General features: G+C 37.4%; 1 protein-coding gene across 2 annotated transcripts; it reads left to right on the plus strand.

Annotated features, from left to right (window-relative positions):
• The first annotated feature begins 29 nt into the window (after positions 1–29).
• LOC136249024 (uncharacterized) lies at positions 30–20,673 on the plus strand. 2 transcript variants are annotated; one of them, XM_066040920.1, is made up of 26 exons: positions 30–137; positions 1,879–1,990; positions 2,045–2,124; positions 2,240–2,328; positions 2,388–2,465; positions 3,612–3,826; positions 3,875–4,043; positions 4,091–4,169; positions 4,214–4,264; positions 4,363–4,457; positions 4,504–4,554; positions 4,601–4,660; positions 10,040–10,218; positions 10,338–10,400; positions 10,467–10,493; positions 10,554–10,760; positions 11,424–11,584; positions 11,635–11,676; positions 11,728–11,786; positions 11,843–11,908; positions 12,767–12,849; positions 12,901–12,979; positions 13,236–13,286; positions 13,348–13,406; positions 13,457–13,622; positions 18,808–19,173. In XM_066040920.1, the coding sequence occupies exons 20-25, from the start codon at positions 11,903–11,905 to the stop codon at positions 13,548–13,550; spliced, it is 372 nt and encodes a 123-aa protein (XP_065896992.1). In that variant the 5' UTR covers positions 30–137; positions 1,879–1,990; positions 2,045–2,124; positions 2,240–2,328; positions 2,388–2,465; positions 3,612–3,826; positions 3,875–4,043; positions 4,091–4,169; positions 4,214–4,264; positions 4,363–4,457; positions 4,504–4,554; positions 4,601–4,660; positions 10,040–10,218; positions 10,338–10,400; positions 10,467–10,493; positions 10,554–10,760; positions 11,424–11,584; positions 11,635–11,676; positions 11,728–11,786; positions 11,843–11,902; the 3' UTR covers positions 13,551–13,622; positions 18,808–19,173. The 2 variants fall into 2 exon arrangements, with proteins under 2 accessions (XP_065896992.1, XP_065896991.1); XM_066040919.1 differs by lacking the exons at positions 30–137; positions 1,879–1,990; positions 2,045–2,124; ... (20 more) ...; positions 13,348–13,406; positions 13,457–13,622 and adding an exon at positions 13,775–14,036 and having other exon boundaries at positions 18,808–20,673.

Here is a 20,673-nt window from a genome sequence, read left to right on the forward strand (position 1 = left end):
GAAAACCACGATGGGTTTGTTTGGCTTTGAAAACAGGAAACATCTGCTTTCTGATTTCTGTGTTGCAATGCTTGATTAGGATTCCGAAGTTTCTTCATTTCTGGACACACTGCACAGTGTCGTCACTGATCGAAATTGTAAGTAATTGCACGCCAACGCTACTAATGAATAGCCTAGTCGATTATTTTGTTATGCAGCTACTGTAGCTAGCGATATTGTGTGCACTCCTTGCTACAAGAACTTACACAATTTGTAGCCACACATAGCAATCAGAGTGAATGCTGTCCAATTTAGTTTAGCCGGCTAGTACACTTGCCTTTTTCCGCATCAAGCTATTGGGAATGAAGCTATTGAACACCCTATGTTTACAATATGTTGAGGTTCTGTTCAGTCAGCAGTTTGATACTATGCAACCATGCATGATTGTGGATGTCAATACATAGCTACAACATGCTGCCAGCTATATAGCTAACAGTGCTAAATTAAAAATTATTTAGGTATTGTGGCTAGTAGTGAATTGAGAAAGTTGTGCAGTCAAGTAGAGAGAAGTGATGAGTTTATCTCAAGGCCAGTGTATCTCACAGCTATCGTCAACTACCTTCCAAGTAACTATATAATACTGATCTATGATGCATTTTATACTGCTGTTGCTATTCGCAACACCTGCATGATTGTTCTGTTCAGTTTAGCTAATATACTGTAAAGTAGTTGCTATAATAATAGCATTATAGGTGAAATGTATCTAACTACTCTAGTTTTGATTTTAAGTAAACTTTAAGGTGGTGTGCATGCAACCTAAATTATAACTGAGCCTGCAGAAACAGGGTACACAAAATTTCCCCACTTGTCCAAACTGTCTGTCATTATGCATAACTTAATGCCATCACCTCTTAATATTATACTCTTGATACTATGACCTATTAGCCATGGGTTACAGTATAAAATACACTGTTTTTTATTCCAGTACTGAGATATGACCTGTTGTGTAATGTATACCAATGTGCCCCAGCTGTTTTTTCACAGTTAGCACAATCACATTTCCATGTATTTGGACTATCTAATTATAGCTCTACAGCACTGAGGATATAGTAGTATGTATAAATCCCAGTATGTGGGAGTATCAAAGTGCTGCACTGCATGATAACTACCGTAAAGCAAGACAGAGTGGTGCTACTGGACTGTGCAATAAGTTAGTTATCACCAGTGATAACTATAGCTTATCGACCTGTGGTAGAGCCACTCATACTATGTAGTTCATGACATAATATCAACCACAAATGGAAATGTTTACTGATAACTAAATATTTATTTGTTTATTTATTATATGAAACTGTTAATGTAAAAACACACCAGTACAGTACTTACACCTGCAATAAAAAATAATGGTTAATCCTTTACATAGTGGCACCATACTATAGTGATGTATTAAACAAATGTCAAGAAACAGTCTGTTTATCAGTCATTCTGGTAATCAGTCCCAGCGGTATTAGTGTACAGTAAAAAATCAACTTCAGGCTCTATCATTCTATTTCAGGAGTAATCCTTGCCACTTTTTAGCTCAAGCACGTAACTCCACCAACAGGTGACAAAGGCAAATTGTAGCTCTGGAAACTGCTGCTTTATATGTACAAACGTCCATTGCCACAATTAGCTACAAAGTTAAAATTGTACTTAATCTTGAGCACTTTAACAAGAACTAGAACGTATTACAAAGGAACTTACTTTATAACATCTGCAAACTGTTCCGAGCACTGGGCCTCCTGTTAGTAGCTACGTGTTTGCTAATCCAACTTGAATTTGTTGCTATATTGCAGGTTTATTATAAACAACTTATACAATGCTAATATAATGATCTAGACATTATCCATAATTAATTAGCGATATGGAGTGCAGTATGATGCTCATGAAATGCTATTGGGGATATTGAATTCAAAGTCAGCAGTTGCAGCAGGCGTTGAAAAACTTATTCAATTTGAAATGTTCAGAGAAGGTAAGTATAGCTTAATTACTGTATCATTGTGCTCTACTGTTTTTGCTATATTAGTAACATGGAGCAAATGTCAAATATTATCACAAGCAGTATCAAAGTATAGTCATCTCGATGTACCAGTTTATTCACATCAGGTACACATATTTGATATTTGTGTGGCCTAGCCTAAGTATTAGATGTTATGTGATGTTTATGCTTGCACATGTGTTGCTTCATCAATTAGTTCGGCTTTAAACCTTTTAATTTCAGGTTTTCAATTCAACTTTACCAAAAGCCATCGTAGAAGAGCTGGATAAAACTGAACAACTGGATGGACCCAACAAATACAACTGTTCAAGGTATGTATACATGTTTACATTTTTGGTGTTGTATATAATACAGTGATTTAATTACACAGATGTAAAACGTCTTGCATAGCTGACATCCACTATTGTGCTAAAACACTGCCTGATATTCTGATTGTTCATATTAAACGGTAGGTATTATATATTACAGTTACTATTTACTCCGTTCATCCAAGTGCATGGGTTAGCATCTTTCAACACTTTTTTATAATCACAATTGGAACAATAATTGTCAGTATCTATTATTAAGTCTGAAAATGAACTATACACTTTCTTGCTTACTATAGCTAGTTGCTGTACTGCATGTGCATCTGGATTTAGTGAATGATCGTTCCCTATAGGATATTCTAATGTATAATAAATTAGGTAGGTGGTAAGCCTACCTAATTTAACTTAAGCATACACTGAACGCATCAGAAACAATCTGAGCTGGAGAGTCTAAAATACAAAAATTCCTTTGGGGACTCTGCTGTAATATAGGGCAGGACCCCTGCCCTGTATGGATGCCGATGTGTGTAAGCATACAGATCTTTACACTATTTCACTCCCCTACGCTTTCATCAATAATCTTATTATGCCCCTTTGGACATATTTTAGCAAGACTACAAAAATTAGTATATCATGTTACCTAAATACCATAAACACCTACATACATACATATACTTTTAAACTGTTCTTACGTTATAGCTATCTATCTATCTATCTATCTATCTATCTATCTATCTATCTATCTATCTATCTATCTATCATCTATCTATCTATCCATTTCTCTATATATCTATCTATCTATCTATCTATCTATCTATCATATAATTATCCTGCACACACCTTATCCAGGGGCGGATCCAGAGTTTGGAAAGAGGGGGGGCACCTTACTGAAAAACAGTTGAAGACCAAAAAAAAAAACAACAATAATAGCTAGTGATCCTTTACCAAATATATCACGTCTGTTATGTAAAATAAAATCCTATTTATAGCTTCATAGGTAAGCTACACTGCCTCATGAACATTGTGACTGCTTTATTAGAGTAACTGACTGCTCTATTAGAGTATCTTGATCTTGTATGCAATTTCTTGAAGGGGGGGGGGCATTTGCCCCAAATGCCCCATCCTGGATCCGCCATTGTTATCTGCTGTGTTTATGCATTTAGATTTGAAAGTAGGCGAAGTAAAGTCAAGAAAATATGCACATCTATGCCAATTGTTAGTTCTTTATGCATTATTTACAATCAGGTTTAATGTGCACATGGTAAAACCACATTTAAACTATTTTGCAGGAAGCAGAACACAATTATGATCTAAAAGCTGTTGTGTCACACATTGGGACAGAAGCTGCTTCTGGACACTATGTCACTTGTGTGAATACATTTGCAGGATGGGCAATATTTGATGATTCTAATGTACGATACGTTTCCGAAGCAGATGTCCTTAAACAACAGGGCTACATTTTGTTTTATCAAAAAAGGACAATTCTGCAATAACACTGACACAGGTATTTCACATATTAGTTTGAGAAGAATATGATGTATGGTTAATGCAGGAGAATGCAAACATATGTGGTAGCCAAGGACCTAAACCAGATGCTATTAATACAGTGGTTCTGTACACATTATACTCATCCATTGAGTACCACTTTACAGCTGGTAAACAAGAACCAAGTTGGCCACGGAAAGCAATCAAACAGCAAGGATTGTGCTTTTGCTCCATTGGTACATATAATGTAAATGTCAAAGTTAATTAATTGACAATGCAATAGACTGTCATTGTCACTCGTTGGCCAAGCAACGAAGCAACAGCTGAAACTCAGCACTAAAGATGCTAGCAACAAAGCACAAGTTTGTGTAATTTTATAATACATCTACTTTATTGGCAATAATAGGTTTGTGACGACATGTCTAATAGCAAGGATATTGATGCCAATAATGCTTCGGTATGTGTAGTAAACTATGAACTAAAACTTAGATACTATTATATAATGTATAATATATAATATTGTATAATATTGTATAACACTACTGTATAATATAGTTTGCAGTTAGACAATTTAAGCAACCAAGGCAAAGCTGAAGTTAAGCACAAAGAAGACTAACAGCAACACAAAGAAGACTAACAGCACAGCATGGGTTTGTGTTTGAAGAAAATACTTTATCATTCATGGCATGGTTATAGAACCAAGTTAACCAAGGAGATTTAGCTAAACACAACGCTAGTGCTCCACAGGTATAATTAAATATAAATACTAGAGTTTATTCTTGACACTACACAGTTTGTGGTTGGCCAAGTAACCAAGAAGCTCAACACTTTTGATCCTAGCAGCACAACTAAGGTTTACATATCCCTTACAATAGTGGATTTATACACACATGCATACAAAATAAGAGCCAAATTGGTCAAGATGGAAAACCTAACAAAAAGGACACTACTGATACTTCACAGGTAAAACAATAGTAGGTGAAGGAGGTGCATGGCTCATTGATAACACTATAGTTTATGGTTGATCAAGCAATAAAACAACAACCTAAGCTTAGCACTAATACTACCAACAATACAACCCAGGTTTCTACACTTGTACCTACACTAACTTATTTTCTAAATTTTAATGTAAGAACCAAGTTGGCATTGGAGACAAAACTAATAGTGAGGATGCCACTAGTGCTCCGCAGGTACGTATATCAAGACACACGGTAGTGTGTCGTGCGGCCCAAGAAGCCGGCGCGCCACACCGTGAGTATATTGACAGGAAGAACGAAAACGTCATTTTCACACCTTTGTATCTCGGTGATCACTTATCTGATTGGAACCAAATTTGCTACACAGTTGCCCGCCAGCCAAGGGAGTCTACATTCCAAATTTGAAGGGAATCGCTCCAGCCATTTCCGAGATACGAGCTGCCAAAGTTTCGTTTTTTTTTCTTCGTTTTTTTTTTCTTCTTCTTCTTCGTCTTTTCGCACACTTGCAAAAATTGCTATAACAAGCAAATGCGTACTCCGATCGCCTTGAAATTTGGCACACAGAAAGGGAGTCCAAAGGCGAATCCTAGCATCAACTTTGGTACAAATCCGATGAATGGTTCAGGAGGTATGACCGATTATTCGCGTACAACAAGATCGATTTGTTGTCACGCCTACAGGGTAAACCGCTTCATGGAATGAGTTGAAAATTGCTATGTAGATGGAGTAACCATCGTAGGAGTGCCTTTTGGTGGTTTGAAAGGAATCGAGATAAAGATCACGGAGATATGACACAAAACCCAACCTGTGTCACAATTACGCGATCGATTTTTATGAATAAAAAAGTATTAGTTTTCACGCCTACTAGGCAAACCGCTTAGAGCAATGAGCTGAAAATCGGTGTATAGCTGGAATAATCTTCATAGAAAGTCCTTGCAGTAGTACAGAAGAATCGGATTACAAACCACTGAGTTATGATTCGAAAGCCAACTCCGTGTAGCAAATGCGAGATCGAGATACTCTAATAGAACAGTCACCCTAATAGAGCATTCGGCTAATTTATTTACTCCATTATAGAATTTTATTACATCACAAGTTATTCTGTAGGGAGTTCAGCTGCAAACAGTTAATCTTATAGACAGTTCAGCAAGAAGACAATCACCATGTGGAGAGTTAAGCAAATATACCACTATAGAGATTCAGAACATTACAAGTCACACTGAAGAAAGTTCAGCTATAAACAAGTCATGCACTGTGTAGAGAATTCAGCTACAATTAAGTCACTCACTAGAGAATTCAGTTACACAGAATTCTGCTACACGCAAGTCACTGTGGAGAGAGTTCAGCTACAAACAAATTACCCTTTAGAGTGATCAGCTACAAACAAAACACTTTGCAGGGTGTTCAACTACAACAAATCAATTACCTTTAGAGCGATCAGCAATGAACAAATCAACACAAATCTACCTGTAGAGAGATCAGCTAGAAACAAATCACCCTGAAGAGAGTTCAGCTACAAAAAATCACCCTGTAGAGACATCAGCTAGAAACTAGACACAATGTAAGGAGTTCAGCTACAAGCAATCACCCTGTAGAGAGTTCAGCTAAAACAAACCAACCTGCAGAGAGATCAGCTACAAACAAATCACCTTATAGAGAGTTCAGCTACAAACAGATTACCTGTAGAGAGATCGGCTACAAACAAATCAACCTGCAGAGAGATCATCTATATACACACAAATCAACTTGTAGAGAGATCAGCTACAAACAAATCACCCTGTAGAGAGATCAGCTAGAAACTACACACAATGTAAGGAGTTCAGCTACAAACAAATCACCCTGTAGAGAGATCAGCTACAAACTAGACACAAAGTAAGGAGTTCAGCTACAAGCAAATTACCATGTAGAGAGTTCATCTACAAACAAATCAACCTGTAGGGCAATCAGCTAGAAACAAATCACCCTGAAGAGAGGTCAGCTACAAAAAATCACCCTGTAGAGAGATCAGCTAGAAACAAATCACCCTGAAGAGAGGTCAGCTACAAAAAAATCACCCGGTAGAGAGATCAGCTACAAACAAATTGCCCTGTAGAGAGATCGGCTACAAAAAAATCAACCTGCAGAGAGATCAGCTACACACAAATCAACTTGTAGAGAGTTCAGCTATAAACAAATTACCCTGTAGAGAGATCGGCTACAAACAAATCAGCCTGTAGAGAGTTCAGCTAAAACAAATCAACCTGCAGAGAGATCAACTACAAACAAATCACCTTATAGAGAGTTCAGCTACAAACAAATCTCCCTGTAGAGAGATCAGCTAGAAGAAGTTACCTTGTAGAGAGTTCAGCTTCAAACAAATCACCCTGTAGAAAGATCAGCTAGAAGAGGTCACCTTGTAGAGAGTTCAGTTACAAAAAAACTACCATGTAGAGAGCTCAACTACAAACTAGTGACATTGTAGAGACATCAGCTAGAAGAAGTTACCTTGTAGAGAGTTCAGCTACAAAGAAACCATTCTTTAAAGAGCTCAGCTGCAAACAAACCACCTGTACAGAATTCAGCTACAAATAAATCACCCTGTAGAAAGATGAGCTAGAAAAAGTTACCTTGTAGAGAGTTCAGTTACAAAGAAACCACCATGTAGAGAATTCAGCTACAAACTAGTGACCCTGTAAAGACATCAGCTAGAAGAAGTTACCTTGAGAGAGTTCAGCTACAAAGAAACCATTATTTAAAGAGCTCAGCTGCAAACAAATCACCTATACAGAATTCAGCTACAAACAAATCACCATGTAGAGAGATCAGCTAGAAGAAGTTAACTTGTAGAGAGTTCAGCTACAAAGAAACCATCATTTAGAGAGTTCAGCTTCGAACAAATCACCTGTAGAGAGTTCAGCTACAAAAAAATCTCCCTGTAGAGAGATCAGCTAGAAGAAGTTACCTTGTAGATCGTTCAGCTACAAACAAATCACCCTGTAGAGAGATCAGCTAGAAGAAGTTACCTTGTAGAGAGTTCAGCAACAAAGAAACCACCATGTAGAGAGTTCAGCTGCAAAGAAATCACCCTGTATAAAATTCTGCCACGAACAAATTGCCCTGTAGAAAGATCAGTTAGAAGAAGTTACCTTGTAGATAGTTCAGCTACAAACAAATCACCATGTAGAGAGATCAGCTAGACGAAGTTAACTTGTAGAGAGTTCAGCTACAAAGAAACCATCATTTAGAGAGTTCAGCTTCAAACAAATCACCTGTAGAGAGTTCAGCTACAAACAAATCTCCCTGTAGAGAGATCAGCTAGAAGAAGTTACCTTGTAGATCGTTCAGCTACGAACAAGTCACCCTGTAGAGAGATCAGCTAGAAGAAGTTACCTTGTAGAGAGTTCAGCTACAAAGAAAACACCATGTAGAGAGTTCAGCTGCAAAGAAATCACCCTGTAGAAAATTCTGCCAGAAACAAATTGCCCTGTAGAAAGATCAGCTAGAAGAAGTTACCTTGTAGAGAGTTCAGCTACAAAGAAACCATTCTGTAAAGAGCTCAGCTGCAAACAAATCACCTGTACAGAATTCAGCTACAAACAAATCACCCTGCAGAGAGATCAGCTAGAAGAAGTTAACTTGTAGAGAGTTCAGCTACAAAGAAACCATCATTTAGAAAGTTCAATTACAAACAAATCTCCCTGTAGAGAGATCAGCTAGAAGAAGTTACCTTGTAGAGAGTGAAGCTACAAACAAATCACCCTATTGAAAGATCAGCTAGAAGAAGTCACCTTGTAGAAAGTTCTGTTATAAAGAAACCACCATGTAGAGAGTTCAGCTACAAACTAGCTACCTTGTAGAGACATCAGCTAGAAAAGTTACCTTGTAGAGAGTTCAGCTACAAAGAAACCATTCTGTAAAGAGCTCAGCTGCAAACAAATCACCTGTACAGAATTCAGCTACGAACAAATCATCCTGTAGAGAGATCAGCTAGAAGAAGTTACCTTGTAGATAGTTTAGCTACAAACAAATCACCCTGTAGAGAGATCAGTTAGAAGAAATTACCTTGTAGAGTGTTCAGCTACAAAGAAACCATCATGTAGAGAGTTCAGTTGCAAAGAAATCACCCTGTAGAAAATTCTGCCAGAAACAAATTGCCCTGTAGAAAGATCAGTTAGAAGAAGTTACCTTTTAGAGAGTTCAGCTACAAAGAAACCACCTGTACAGAATTTAGCTACAAACAAATCACCTGTACAGAATTCAGCTACATACAAATCACCTGTAGAGAGTTCAGCTACAAACAAATCTCCCTGTAGAGAGATCAGCTAGAAGAAGTTACTTTGTAGATAGTTCAGCTACAAACAAATCACCCTGTAGAAAGATCAGTTAGAAGAAGTTACTTTGTAGAGAGTTCAGCTACAAAGAAACCATTCTGTAAAGAGCTCAGCTGCAAACAAATCACCTGTAAAGAATTCAGCTACAAACAAATCACCCTGTAGAGAGATCAGCTAGAAGAAGTTACCTTGTAGATAGTTCAGCTACAAAAAATCTCCCTGTAGAGAGATCAGCTAGAAGAAATTACCTTGTAGAGAGTTCAGCTACAAAGAAACTATCATGTAGAGAGTTCAGCTACAAAGAAATCACCACTGTCCAAATTTCAAGGCAATAGCTCTTTCCAATCTGAAGTTATCAATTGTCACAAAGTTGGCAAATTGGATGTGTGTGGAAGACCCCTTTTCGCAAATCCCATCACATATGTATTATATATATAATTTGTACATTTACTGATAAAATATTTAAAGTACATCTACTTCATCTTTTCGTCTTCCTGTAGTAAAGAAAAAAAACATAGGTTAAAAAAGTCCCAAAGCTGGCCATAGGCCGGCTTTGGGGTATACAAATACAAAAAGAAATGAAATCTAATCTAAAACAGCCAAGCTGTAAAAAAAGTGTGCGGCCCTCAGAAAGGCTATGGTGAAAAAGATGTGAAATCCAAGGTGGCGGCCAAGAAATGGCTGTGATGGTAGGTTAATGGTAAAAATTTTAATAACGACAATTCAGGTGAATTTTTGTGCCGCTTCACAAAATTTACCTGAATTGTCATTATTAAAATTTTTACCATTAACCTACCATCACAGCCATTTCTTGGCCGCCACCTTGGATTTCACATCTTTTTCACCATAGCCTTTCTGAGGGCCGCACACTTTTTTACAGCTTGGCTGTTTTGGATTAGATATAATTAACGTGAATGATTATTTAATTCATTGATAACACTGTAGCTTAATATCAGCCAAGCAACAGATGAAATTCAACACTACTGCAACAGATGCTAGCAGCACAGCAAAGGTTTTTATCTAATAAATGTGAAGGATGTACACATTCATTAATGAAGTTTGTTGAGTACCAAATTGGGCAACAGACTACATTTAACAGTTAGGATGTTCCTGGCACAATACAGGTACATAGTATTTCTCAGGCTGTGATATCACATCTTTTAGTAACACAATTAATGGTATACATACATAGTGTATACAAGTAGGTTTGTAATGTAATTACTTTAACTACATATATACATAGGTACATGTAAGGAGTGAGGGAGTGGAGATAATTAATGATATTACCCATTCAGTTTCAGAGAATGTAAGTTTATCTTTCAAATTATATCACATAGTATTATAACATTATATACAATTTATTTTTTTACAGCAGGAACTTACACCTGGGGAAGAAAAAGTATTGGTAATTTGTATGATGCATGACTGTAGTAACTGCTTTATTGTATAAAAACTCTAGCCCTCAAGGTACTGCAGTATTACAACAGATTATAACACTGAACTACTGAAGCTTAGTTTTACACTGCTAGAAGCAGTTCTGTCACATATAGTGAAGACAAATTCGTTAATTCAGCTCGTGACATCAAGCATTGTATTCAGACCGTTTATGGCCAAGAAGAGGATGGTTCTGCAGTTGATGGTGGAAGTACTCCAACAATAAACAAAGGTGTGTGCTTACTTGATAAGTGCACATAGCATGGATAGTTAGCCAAGTCTTTCGATTTCGCTGTAGTTATAATGGTATGTAGGGTTCAACTGGGTTTTTGTTTGTATTGCACATTAGCTTACTAGCAAGAACATGAAAAGTACATAGAAATTACTGTCTCAAATACTTGATCCAAGTGCACACCACAATATGCTAATTGCAATAAAAAATAGCTGTTATGCTTAGTTTGTGACTACGTGGCCCTATCCAAGTGCACACCACAATATGCTAATTGCAATAAAAATTGCTGTTATGCTTAGTTTGTGACTACGTGGCCCTACACATTGTAACTTAGCTTGATTGATGGCTTCCCCTGTTAGTGGCATATGCAAAAATTTTGCATGATAGACAAAACATAAAGCCATTGACACACTACAGCAAATCAATGCCTTACTGAGGTACTATATACTCAGTCAGTAAGTTACGTAGGTTGTTAGTAAGTCTACCAGTAGAAAATCCATCCATCAAATTAAAAGAAAAATTAAGGACTTTGAGATGTGTTTGGGTTGATTGTAACCAATACTGCCAAGAGGTGCCTACTTGCTGATACAATTGTTGCAGGACAACACCGTGTGATCTACCCTGTATATTTGTACATGATTGCATTGTCTTTTGACTGTTTAGAATCTGCTGATAAGTTTCACATACACTTGGATGAGAAATGCACCGAGGTGGTTTTCCAAGAGTCCAAGATGAATAAGAAGAAATCATTCATATTGAACAGATCGCATTTGCAGTGTCTAAACCCATGCAGCTCAGGTGTATCTTCTTGGCTAAATGATCACGTATGCTATTACTGTACTAAATTACATTAATTATGTATTATACATGTTAGGTTATCAATGCATATACAATTCTTATTGCACAGAGCTTTAAGGTATTTGACCCAATTGTATGTTGAAGTAGTTTTATGCTAAAGTCTATTTAGAATGTGTACCCAATGAATAGTCAAGCCGTAGCAAATTTCCATCTATCTGTTGGAAGCAGGTATGTATACACATCTGTGATATCTGTTAGCTACACATCTGTTGTGTACATTTTAGGACAAACTCTTTGCTTTTGATTATTGGATAGCTCCCATACATTTACACAATCATTGGGCCATGCTGGTGAGTACAAAGCAATAGTGCTTTATGACTGCTTTACAGTGACCAGCACTGAAGGTCTGACAGCAACTTGTATTTTATACACTGTATAACTGATAATCTAGTTATAATATGACATAATGTGCATCAGTACATAAGTGTGTACATATGTACGTAGTGTTCATTTATTCTAACACTTTGGGAGGTTGGGATCGTGCAAAGGTGTACATGGGTGTACATTATAAGCGTCCTGGTTTCACATTCAAAGACAAATAAGTTGATAATCAAGCTGTTCATATTGCGGAGTATATATCCCTTTACACTTTATCGATACAGGGTAGTAGCAATATATGTGACCCCAAATTGCACATCAGGCAAACTCAAACCAACACCACTACTGGATAGCTACACTACCATCCTAATGGGTTTTGTTCCCCAGCATTACTCAAACTACTCAAGGCTGGCTTTAAGTGACGTCTTTTCTGCGCGGTGTGGCAAACATGAATGTGACTCCTACGCTTTAGCCTTCTTGCATTTCCCATTATACCATTTGATATGCAGGCCACATGATAGTAACAAGTAACGATCCTTATTACTATCCATTTTGAGGGGTCATGGGTTATACTGTACTTAGTATTACTGCTTGTATAGTAGAAAACTTTGACGGTAACATGAAACTTTAATCTATGGCCAATTGTCGAAGAAAAAAACCCGCCACACTTTATCAGGTGTCACTACATATTGCTTGTAGATAATGGCTCCTGGAAATACACTTTGGTAGAAAAATGTTTCAAAGGACAATTTGCCGATGTTTTATACTACCAAAGGTTTCTACTACTACGTGGTTTATTTTCTACAAAATATTTGTTTCTATATACATAGGTGGTAGATTTTTTGAAGAAGACATTCCATTACAGTGACTCTGTGGATTGTGTTAGTGGTTACAAACCAATATGTAGAATGATGTAAGTGACAAGATCAATTATGGATCATTGCAATAGTACAATGATTATTAGGAGTTTTATGGAGGCAAAATGTGCAATGGAAAAAAGATTAACAATTGGTTGGAAAGATTGGAGGATACAGCTTCATTATGTCAGTTGTGTGTATGCTGTGTGAGAATATAGCAACCTAAATTTAAGTGACTACATTAACTATATAGAAGTTTTACCCTGTATAAAGCGGCCTTATTTTAACTGTATCAAAAATGCATAGCAACATAATTATACATACAACAATTGCATTGGCAGGAGTTTCCACGGCAACAAAATGCAACAGACTGTGGAATTTTTGCACTAAAGATTACTTGTGTATTAACCACATAATAATAAACAAAAGTGCTTCTTCACAGGCAGCAGTTAGTATAATATCTCAGTCCCCTGGACAAATGAAGTTTATGCAGGTATTTTTTGCATTGATCAGTTATCTGTAATGAATACTATTCTGTTGATATGTATACACAGGAAGATGTTTGTCAAGTTCGTTACAAGATTTTGAATGACTTGATGAATGGAAAGTTCATGTATGTATGTTGGACTGTTCTGTACATTTATCGAGTTTCCTTAATTGAAGGTTGCAAGATGATGATGTGGGGAGTGCCATAACAACAACAACAACTACTACTACTACAACTACTACTACTACAACTACTACTAACCAGTTGTGAATATTAAAAAGCATAAGATTAATCTTGAAGAGAAGAGCTCAGAAAATAAAAATGAATCTGATATTTCACCTGGTAAATTAGGAAGTGCAATTATTGTACTCATACATGAACCAATTTGTAGGCGATTTGAATTCCAGTGTACAGTCACTAACACCTACACAAAATACTGATTGATATAACATCTAAATGCACAGATTCATTTATGTGCCACATATGTGGCAAACGTTTTGCTCACAGTAGCAGTCTTTACAGACACAGGAAAGTACATCCAGGATTATCATCTGGCAGTATTTTCTGCCGAGAAAAGCATTGTTTATTTTCGTGTAGAACTTTGCAAGACTTGAGAGAACATTTGCAGTGTATCCACAACAAGCACATGGATGAAGAAACTAAAGCTTTTGATACCTTTGAAGGTATTTAACTTGTTGGCAAGGCAGGATGTGCACAAATGTGCTCTATGCACAAACCAATGCTTATACGCTTTAGGTAAATCTATTTGAGTACCGATAACTACTTACAATGGTTTGAGGGCTATATACTGTGGTTGTGGTCACTGTGGTTTGAGGGCTATATGCCTAAATATACATCTGGCGGTGCGTTCGAAGTTTTAAGTGATCATGGTATATACATCTAATCAAAAACAGCCAAGCTGTAAAAAAAGGAGTGCGGCCCTTGAAAAGGCTATGGTGAAAAAAAGATGTGAAATCCAAGGTGGCGGCCAAGAAATGGCTGTGATGGTAGGTTAATGGTAAAAATTTTAATAACAACAATTCAGGTGAATTTGGTGCCGCTTGGTCAATTGGCACAAAATTCACCTGAATTGTCGTTATTAAAATTTTTACCATTAACCTACCATCACAGCCATTTCTTGGCTGCCACCTTGGATTTCACATCTTTTTTCACCATAGCCTTTTCAAGGGCCGCACTCCTTTTTTTTACAGTTTGGCTGTTTTTGATTAGATTTCACTTCTTTTTGTATTTGTATACCCCAAAGATGGCCTATGGCCAGCTTTGGGGCTTTTTAACCTATATGTTTTTCTTTACCACAGGAAAAAGAAAGATGAAGCAGATTTTATAAACACTTTAACTCATTCTGATTTATCAGTAAATGTACAAATTATATATATAATGCATATATCAAGAGTTCATAATATAAAAGGAGAACATATATTTATTACATGTCAATTAATCCCCACAGGATAATTTGCAGCTAATCTCTCTACTGGGTGACTTGAAATGTAGCTGAAACTCTACAGGGTGATCTGCTTGTATGTAGATGAACTCTTTACAGGATTCTCTCTACAGAGTGACTTGACTCTAGCTGAACTTTCTGCAGGGTTATCTGTTTGTAGTTGAATTCTCTACAGGGTGATTTGTTTGCAGCTGAACTCTCTACAAGGTAACTTCTTCTAGCTGATCTGTCTACAGGGTGACTTGTTTCTAGCTGGTCTCTCTACAGGACGATTTGTTTGTAGCTGAATTCTCTACAGGGTGATGTGTTTGCAGCTGAACTCTCTACATGGTGGTTGCTTTGTAGCTGAACTCTCTAAAAGGTGACTTCTTCTAGCTGAACTCTCTACAGTGTGATCTTTTCATAGCTGAACTCTCTACAGGATGACTTGTTTGCAGCTGAACTCTCTACATGATGATTTCTTTGTAGCTGAACTCTCTACAGGGTGATTTCTTTGTAGCTGAACTCCCTACAAGGTAACTTCTTCTAGCTGATCTATCTACAGGGCGATTTGTTTGTAGCTGAACTCTCTACAGGTGATTTGTTTGTAGCTGAACTCTCTACAAGGTGATCCTTCTAGGTGATCTCTCTACAGGATGACTTGTTTCTAACTGAACTCTCAACAGGGTGATCTGTTCATAGCTGAACTTTCTACTGGGTGATTTGTTTGCAGCTAAACTCTCTACATGGTGGTTTCTTTGTAGCTGAACTCTCTACAAGGTAACTTATACTACCTGATCTCTCTACAATGCGACTTGTTTCCAGCTGATCTGTGATTTGTTTGTATCTGAACTCTGTACAGGCTGATTTGTTTGCAGCTGAACTCTCTACATGGCGGTTTCTTTGTAGCTGAACTCTCTACATGGTGACTTCTTCTAGATGATCTCTCTACAGGGTGACTTGTTTCTAGCTGAACTCTCTACAGGTGATTTGTTTGCAGCTGAACTCTCTACATGGTGGTTTCTTTGTAGCTGAACTCTCTACAAGGTAACTTCTTCTAGCTGATCTTGCTACAGGGTGATTTGTTTGTAGCTGAACTCTCTACAAGGTGACTTCTTCTAGCTGAACTCTCTACAGAGTGATTGATTTTTTTTGCAGCTGAACTCTCTACATGGTGGTTGCTTTGTAGCTGAACTCTCTAATAGGTGACTTCTTCTAGCTGAACTCTCTACAGGGTGATTTGTTTGTAGCTGAGTTCTCTACAGGGTGTTTGTTTGCAGCTGAACTCTCTACATGGTAGTTTCTTTGTAGCTGAACTCTCTACAATGTGACTTCTTCTAGCTGAACTCTCTACAGGGTGACTTGTTTCTAGCTGATCTCTCTACAAGGTGACTTGTTTCTAGCTGAACTCTCTACAGGTGATTTGTTTGCAGCTGAACTCTCTACATGGTGGTTTCTTTGTAGCTGAACTCTCTACAAGGTAACTTCTTCTAGCTGATCTTTCTACAGGGTGATTTGTTTGTAGCTGAATTCTCTACAGGGTGATTTATTTGCAGCTGAACTCTCTACAAGGTGACTTCTTCTAGCTGAACTCTCTACAGAGTGATTGATTTTTTTGCAGCTGAACTCTCTACATGGTGGTTTCTTTGTAACTGAACTCTCTACAGGGTGATTTGTTTGTAGCTGAACTCTCTACAGGGTGATCTGTTCGTAGCTGAACTCCCTACATAGTAACTTCTTCTAGCTGATCTTTCTACAGGGCGATTTGTTCGTAGCTGAGTTCTCTACAGGGTGATTTGTTTGCAGCTGAACTCTCTACATGGTAGTTTCTTTGTAGCTGAACTCTCTACAATGTGACTTCTTCTAGCTGAACTCTCTACAGGATGACTTGTTTCTAGCTGATCTCTCTACAGGGTGACTTGTTTCTAGCTGAACTCTCTACAGGGGATTTGTTTGCAGCTGAACTTTCTACATGGTGGTTTCTTTATAGCTGAACTCTCTACAAGGTGACTTCTTCTAGCTAATCTCTCTGCAGGGTGATTTGTTTGTAGCTGAACTCTCTACAGATGATTTGTTTGTAGCTGAACTTTCTACAAGGTGATACTTCTAGCTGATCTCTCTACAAGATTACTTTTTCCTAACTGAACTCTCAACAGGGTGATCTGTTCATAGCTGAACTTTCTACTGGGTGATTTGTTTGCAGCTTAACTCTCTACATGGTGATTTCTTTGTAGCTGAACTCTCTACAAGGTGACTTCTTCTAGCTGATACAGGGTGACTTGTTTCTAGATGAACTCTCTATAGGGTGACTTGCATGTAGCTGAATTGTGTATCAGATTAACTGTTTGTAGCTGAATTCCGTACAGAATATCCTGCAATGTAATATAATTCTATAATGGAGTAAGTTATAAACGTAGCTGAATGCTCTATTAGGGTGACTGTTCTATTAGAGTATCTCGATCTCGCATTTGCTACACGTAGTTGCCTTTCGAATCATAACTCAGTGGTTTGTAATCCGATTCTTCTGTACTACTGCAAGGACTTTCTATGATGATTATTCCAGCTACACACTGATTTTCAGCTCATTGCTCTAAGCGGTTTGCCTGATAGACACGAAAACTATTAGTATTTTTATTCATAAAAATCGATCGCGTAATTTTGACACAGGTCGGGTTTTGTGTCATATCTCCGTGGTCTTTATCCCGATTCCTTTCAAACCACAAAAAGGCACTCCTACGATGGTTGCTCCATCTACATAGCAATTTTCAACTGATTCCTCAAAGGAGTTTACCCTGTAGGCGTGACAGACCTTCGACCTTATTTTACGCAAATAATCGGTCATAACTCCGTGAATGTTCATCGGATTCCTACCAAAGTTGGTACAGAGATCCGCCTTAATGAGCCCTTTACGTGTGCCAAATTTTAGCCCGATCCGAGCACGCATTCGTGTTTTATGGCGGATTTTGCGAAATGTGCGAAATGAAGAAGTAGAAGAAAAAAACGAAGAAATTTTGTTCGCTCGTATCTCGGAAATGGCTGGAGCGATTTTCTTCAAATTTGGTGTGTAGACTACCCTTGCTGGCCGACACCTCTCTAGCAAATTTGGTTCCAATCGAATAAGGGATCACAGAGGTACATAGGTGTGAAAATTGCGTTTTCTTTCTTCCTGTTAATATACTCACGGGTGGCATGCCGGCTTCTTGGGCCGCACGACACACTACCGTGTGTCTTGATTTGATGAAAATTGTATAAACTTTATCAAAGCACTGCTTACATATGTTAGAAGCATGCATGCAGGTATTGGTCTGTTGAGTGCATCTTGTTCTATTATCAAACATAAAATGATACATTTCAGCATGCATTACAAGATGCATTAGTTATTAAAGGTAGAACTTAGTAGTGATGCTACGATATATTGTATATTGCGATAATCATGATAGAAATGTTTCATAATAATTGTGATAGAGAATAAGCTATATCATGATATAAAAACACAAATCATTTAGTGAAAAGTGACTTGATATTAACAAAAGTTTAGGATATGTCTCTGGCAACAGGTGGTGGTGCATAAAACACATCATTACATGCATAAGCATAAGTGACTGATTAAAACTTGCTCTGTGAAAGCTTGACATACAGTGAACCTCTCTTAAGGACATTGTGGGACCCAGAATTTTTGGTCACTTTTTGCTGTAATACAGAAGTTTTCCTCTTTCAGAGGTAAAAAATGTATTAACCAGACCTGTTCGGACAAAATTTTTGTCCTTATTATGGAGGTTTTTCTATTGTGTCCTTAATCCAGGGAGTTTGTTAAGAGAGGTTCCACTGTATATTCAATACAGTACATCATGACTACCGAGATATAATTTCCACGATATCATGATTATAAATTTTCATATCATGACACCACTACTAGTATGTGTGTACATGTATACATACATGTAATAATAAGAATACAAGTATAACTGTAAAGTTTTTTTTAAATCTCAGAAACTCCTCTAGTATCCCTGTCCATGCATTCAACCATAAGTCAGTATGGATACTAATATTGTATGTTTAATAACATCTGTTATAATGGTGTTGCAGATTTCATTGCTTGGAAAGAAAAATATGAGAATTCAAGTTGTTCATCATTTGTTAAGGCTACAGGTGACAAAAGAGCAGACAACAGCACAACTTATTATTATTGTAACAGAAGTGGGTATTACACAAAGAAGAGCCAAGGCAAGCGTCACACAAAATCCAAAGGAACAGCAAAGCTGAACACCTACTGTACTGCAGCTATTATTGTCTCTAAGATGAAAATGAGTGATGGAAAGGAGTTTGTTCAGGCTCATATATGCAAAACTCATTATGACCATGAGTTACGTTTAGGGCGTCTTAGATTACAAAAAATGTCATAGAGAACACATTACTTCAAAATTAGTGCAGGGCATGTCACATCAACATATTTTTGACCAAATTCGGGATGGATTGCAAGGAAAGTACGTATGAGAGAATACATATTATTACAAAGAAGGACATCAGAAATATAGAGAAGGCATTTGGACTGAGAGGAAATGAAAGACATGAAGACGATGCAACTAGTGTAGGACTTTGGGTTGAAGAAATGAGGCAATCAGACAATAACCCTGTGCTGTTGTACAAAGCACAGGGTGTGAATGATAGCACTTTGTGTAAAGATGATTTTGTTTTAGCATTGCAGACACCGTTTCAAGCGTATATGCTAATGACTTTCGGAAATGACAAAGTGGTTTGCATTGACTCCACCCATGGCACCAATGCATTAACAACTGTCATAGTAGTTGACGAATTAGGTGAGGGTTACCCTGTAGCATGGTGTCTTTCAAACAGAACTGATACTGTATTGCTTACGCATTTCTTTCAATCTGTCAAAGAAAGATCTAGAGTGATTGCTCCACAGTATATAATGACAGATGATGCTGAGCAATTATATAACGCCTGGATAAGTGCATTTGGTGGGACTCCCCACAAATTGTTATGTACATGGCATGTAGACCATGCATGGAGAGGACATTTATTATCAATAAAAGATCAGAAACTTTCACAGACTATTTACCATAATTTACGTGTGTTACTTGAGGAAACTGATAAGGAGAAATTTGAAGAGTTGCTTAAACAAACTCAAGCACAATTGAAGTCATCAACCAAGACATTGAGTTTTTCTGATTATTTCACGACGTACTATGTAGCAAGAAAGTCTCAGTGGGCAGCATGCTACAGAAAAGGTGCACAGCTTAATACAAATATGTATGTCGAAGCATTTCATAGACTCCTGAAACATGTATATATGAAAGGGAAATGTAACAAGCGAGTAGACAAATGTATTCATATGCTTGTTAAGCTAGAAAGGGACAAAGCTTTTGAAAGACTAAGAAAACTAGAGAAGGGAAAAATCAGTAGTAGGCTGACAGTGATTCACAAACGTCATTTGGCAAGCCAAAAGCTATCTCCTTTATTATTATTATTATTATTAGCACTTTACAGTGACCAGCACTGAAGGTCTGACAGCAACATGTGCTGCAGCCTTAGGATTACCTAACCTAATTTCAGGGACTTAGACCTAATGACTTAACTTACTGACTGACTGAAAAGGTGTAACAGAAAAGGGGCCAAAGTAAGGGAAAAAAATGGTATTACGTGGTTAATGATTAGGTTAACCTTTGCCAATTAGGTTAATGATAATACGTGGTCAGTACAATCCTCGACAGATAATAATCAGTGGTACACTGTAGAAAGGGATGCACATGAATGTGATTCTAAATGTGCCTTGAGGTGTCAAGAATTCAATGTGTGTGTGCACATGTATTCATGTAATTGTTGTGATGCGTTGATTCATCATACTATCTGTAAGCATATCCACCTAGTGGCAACCATCATTCAGAGGAAGTTCCAATGGATTGTGCTGACTTATCTGAATACGAACCCTTA

The sequence above is a fragment of the Dysidea avara genome, chromosome 3 (assembly GCF_963678975.1).
Source record: "Dysidea avara chromosome 3, odDysAvar1.4, whole genome shotgun sequence".
NCBI classification, from domain to species: Eukaryota; Metazoa; Porifera; class Demospongiae; order Dictyoceratida; family Dysideidae; genus Dysidea; species Dysidea avara.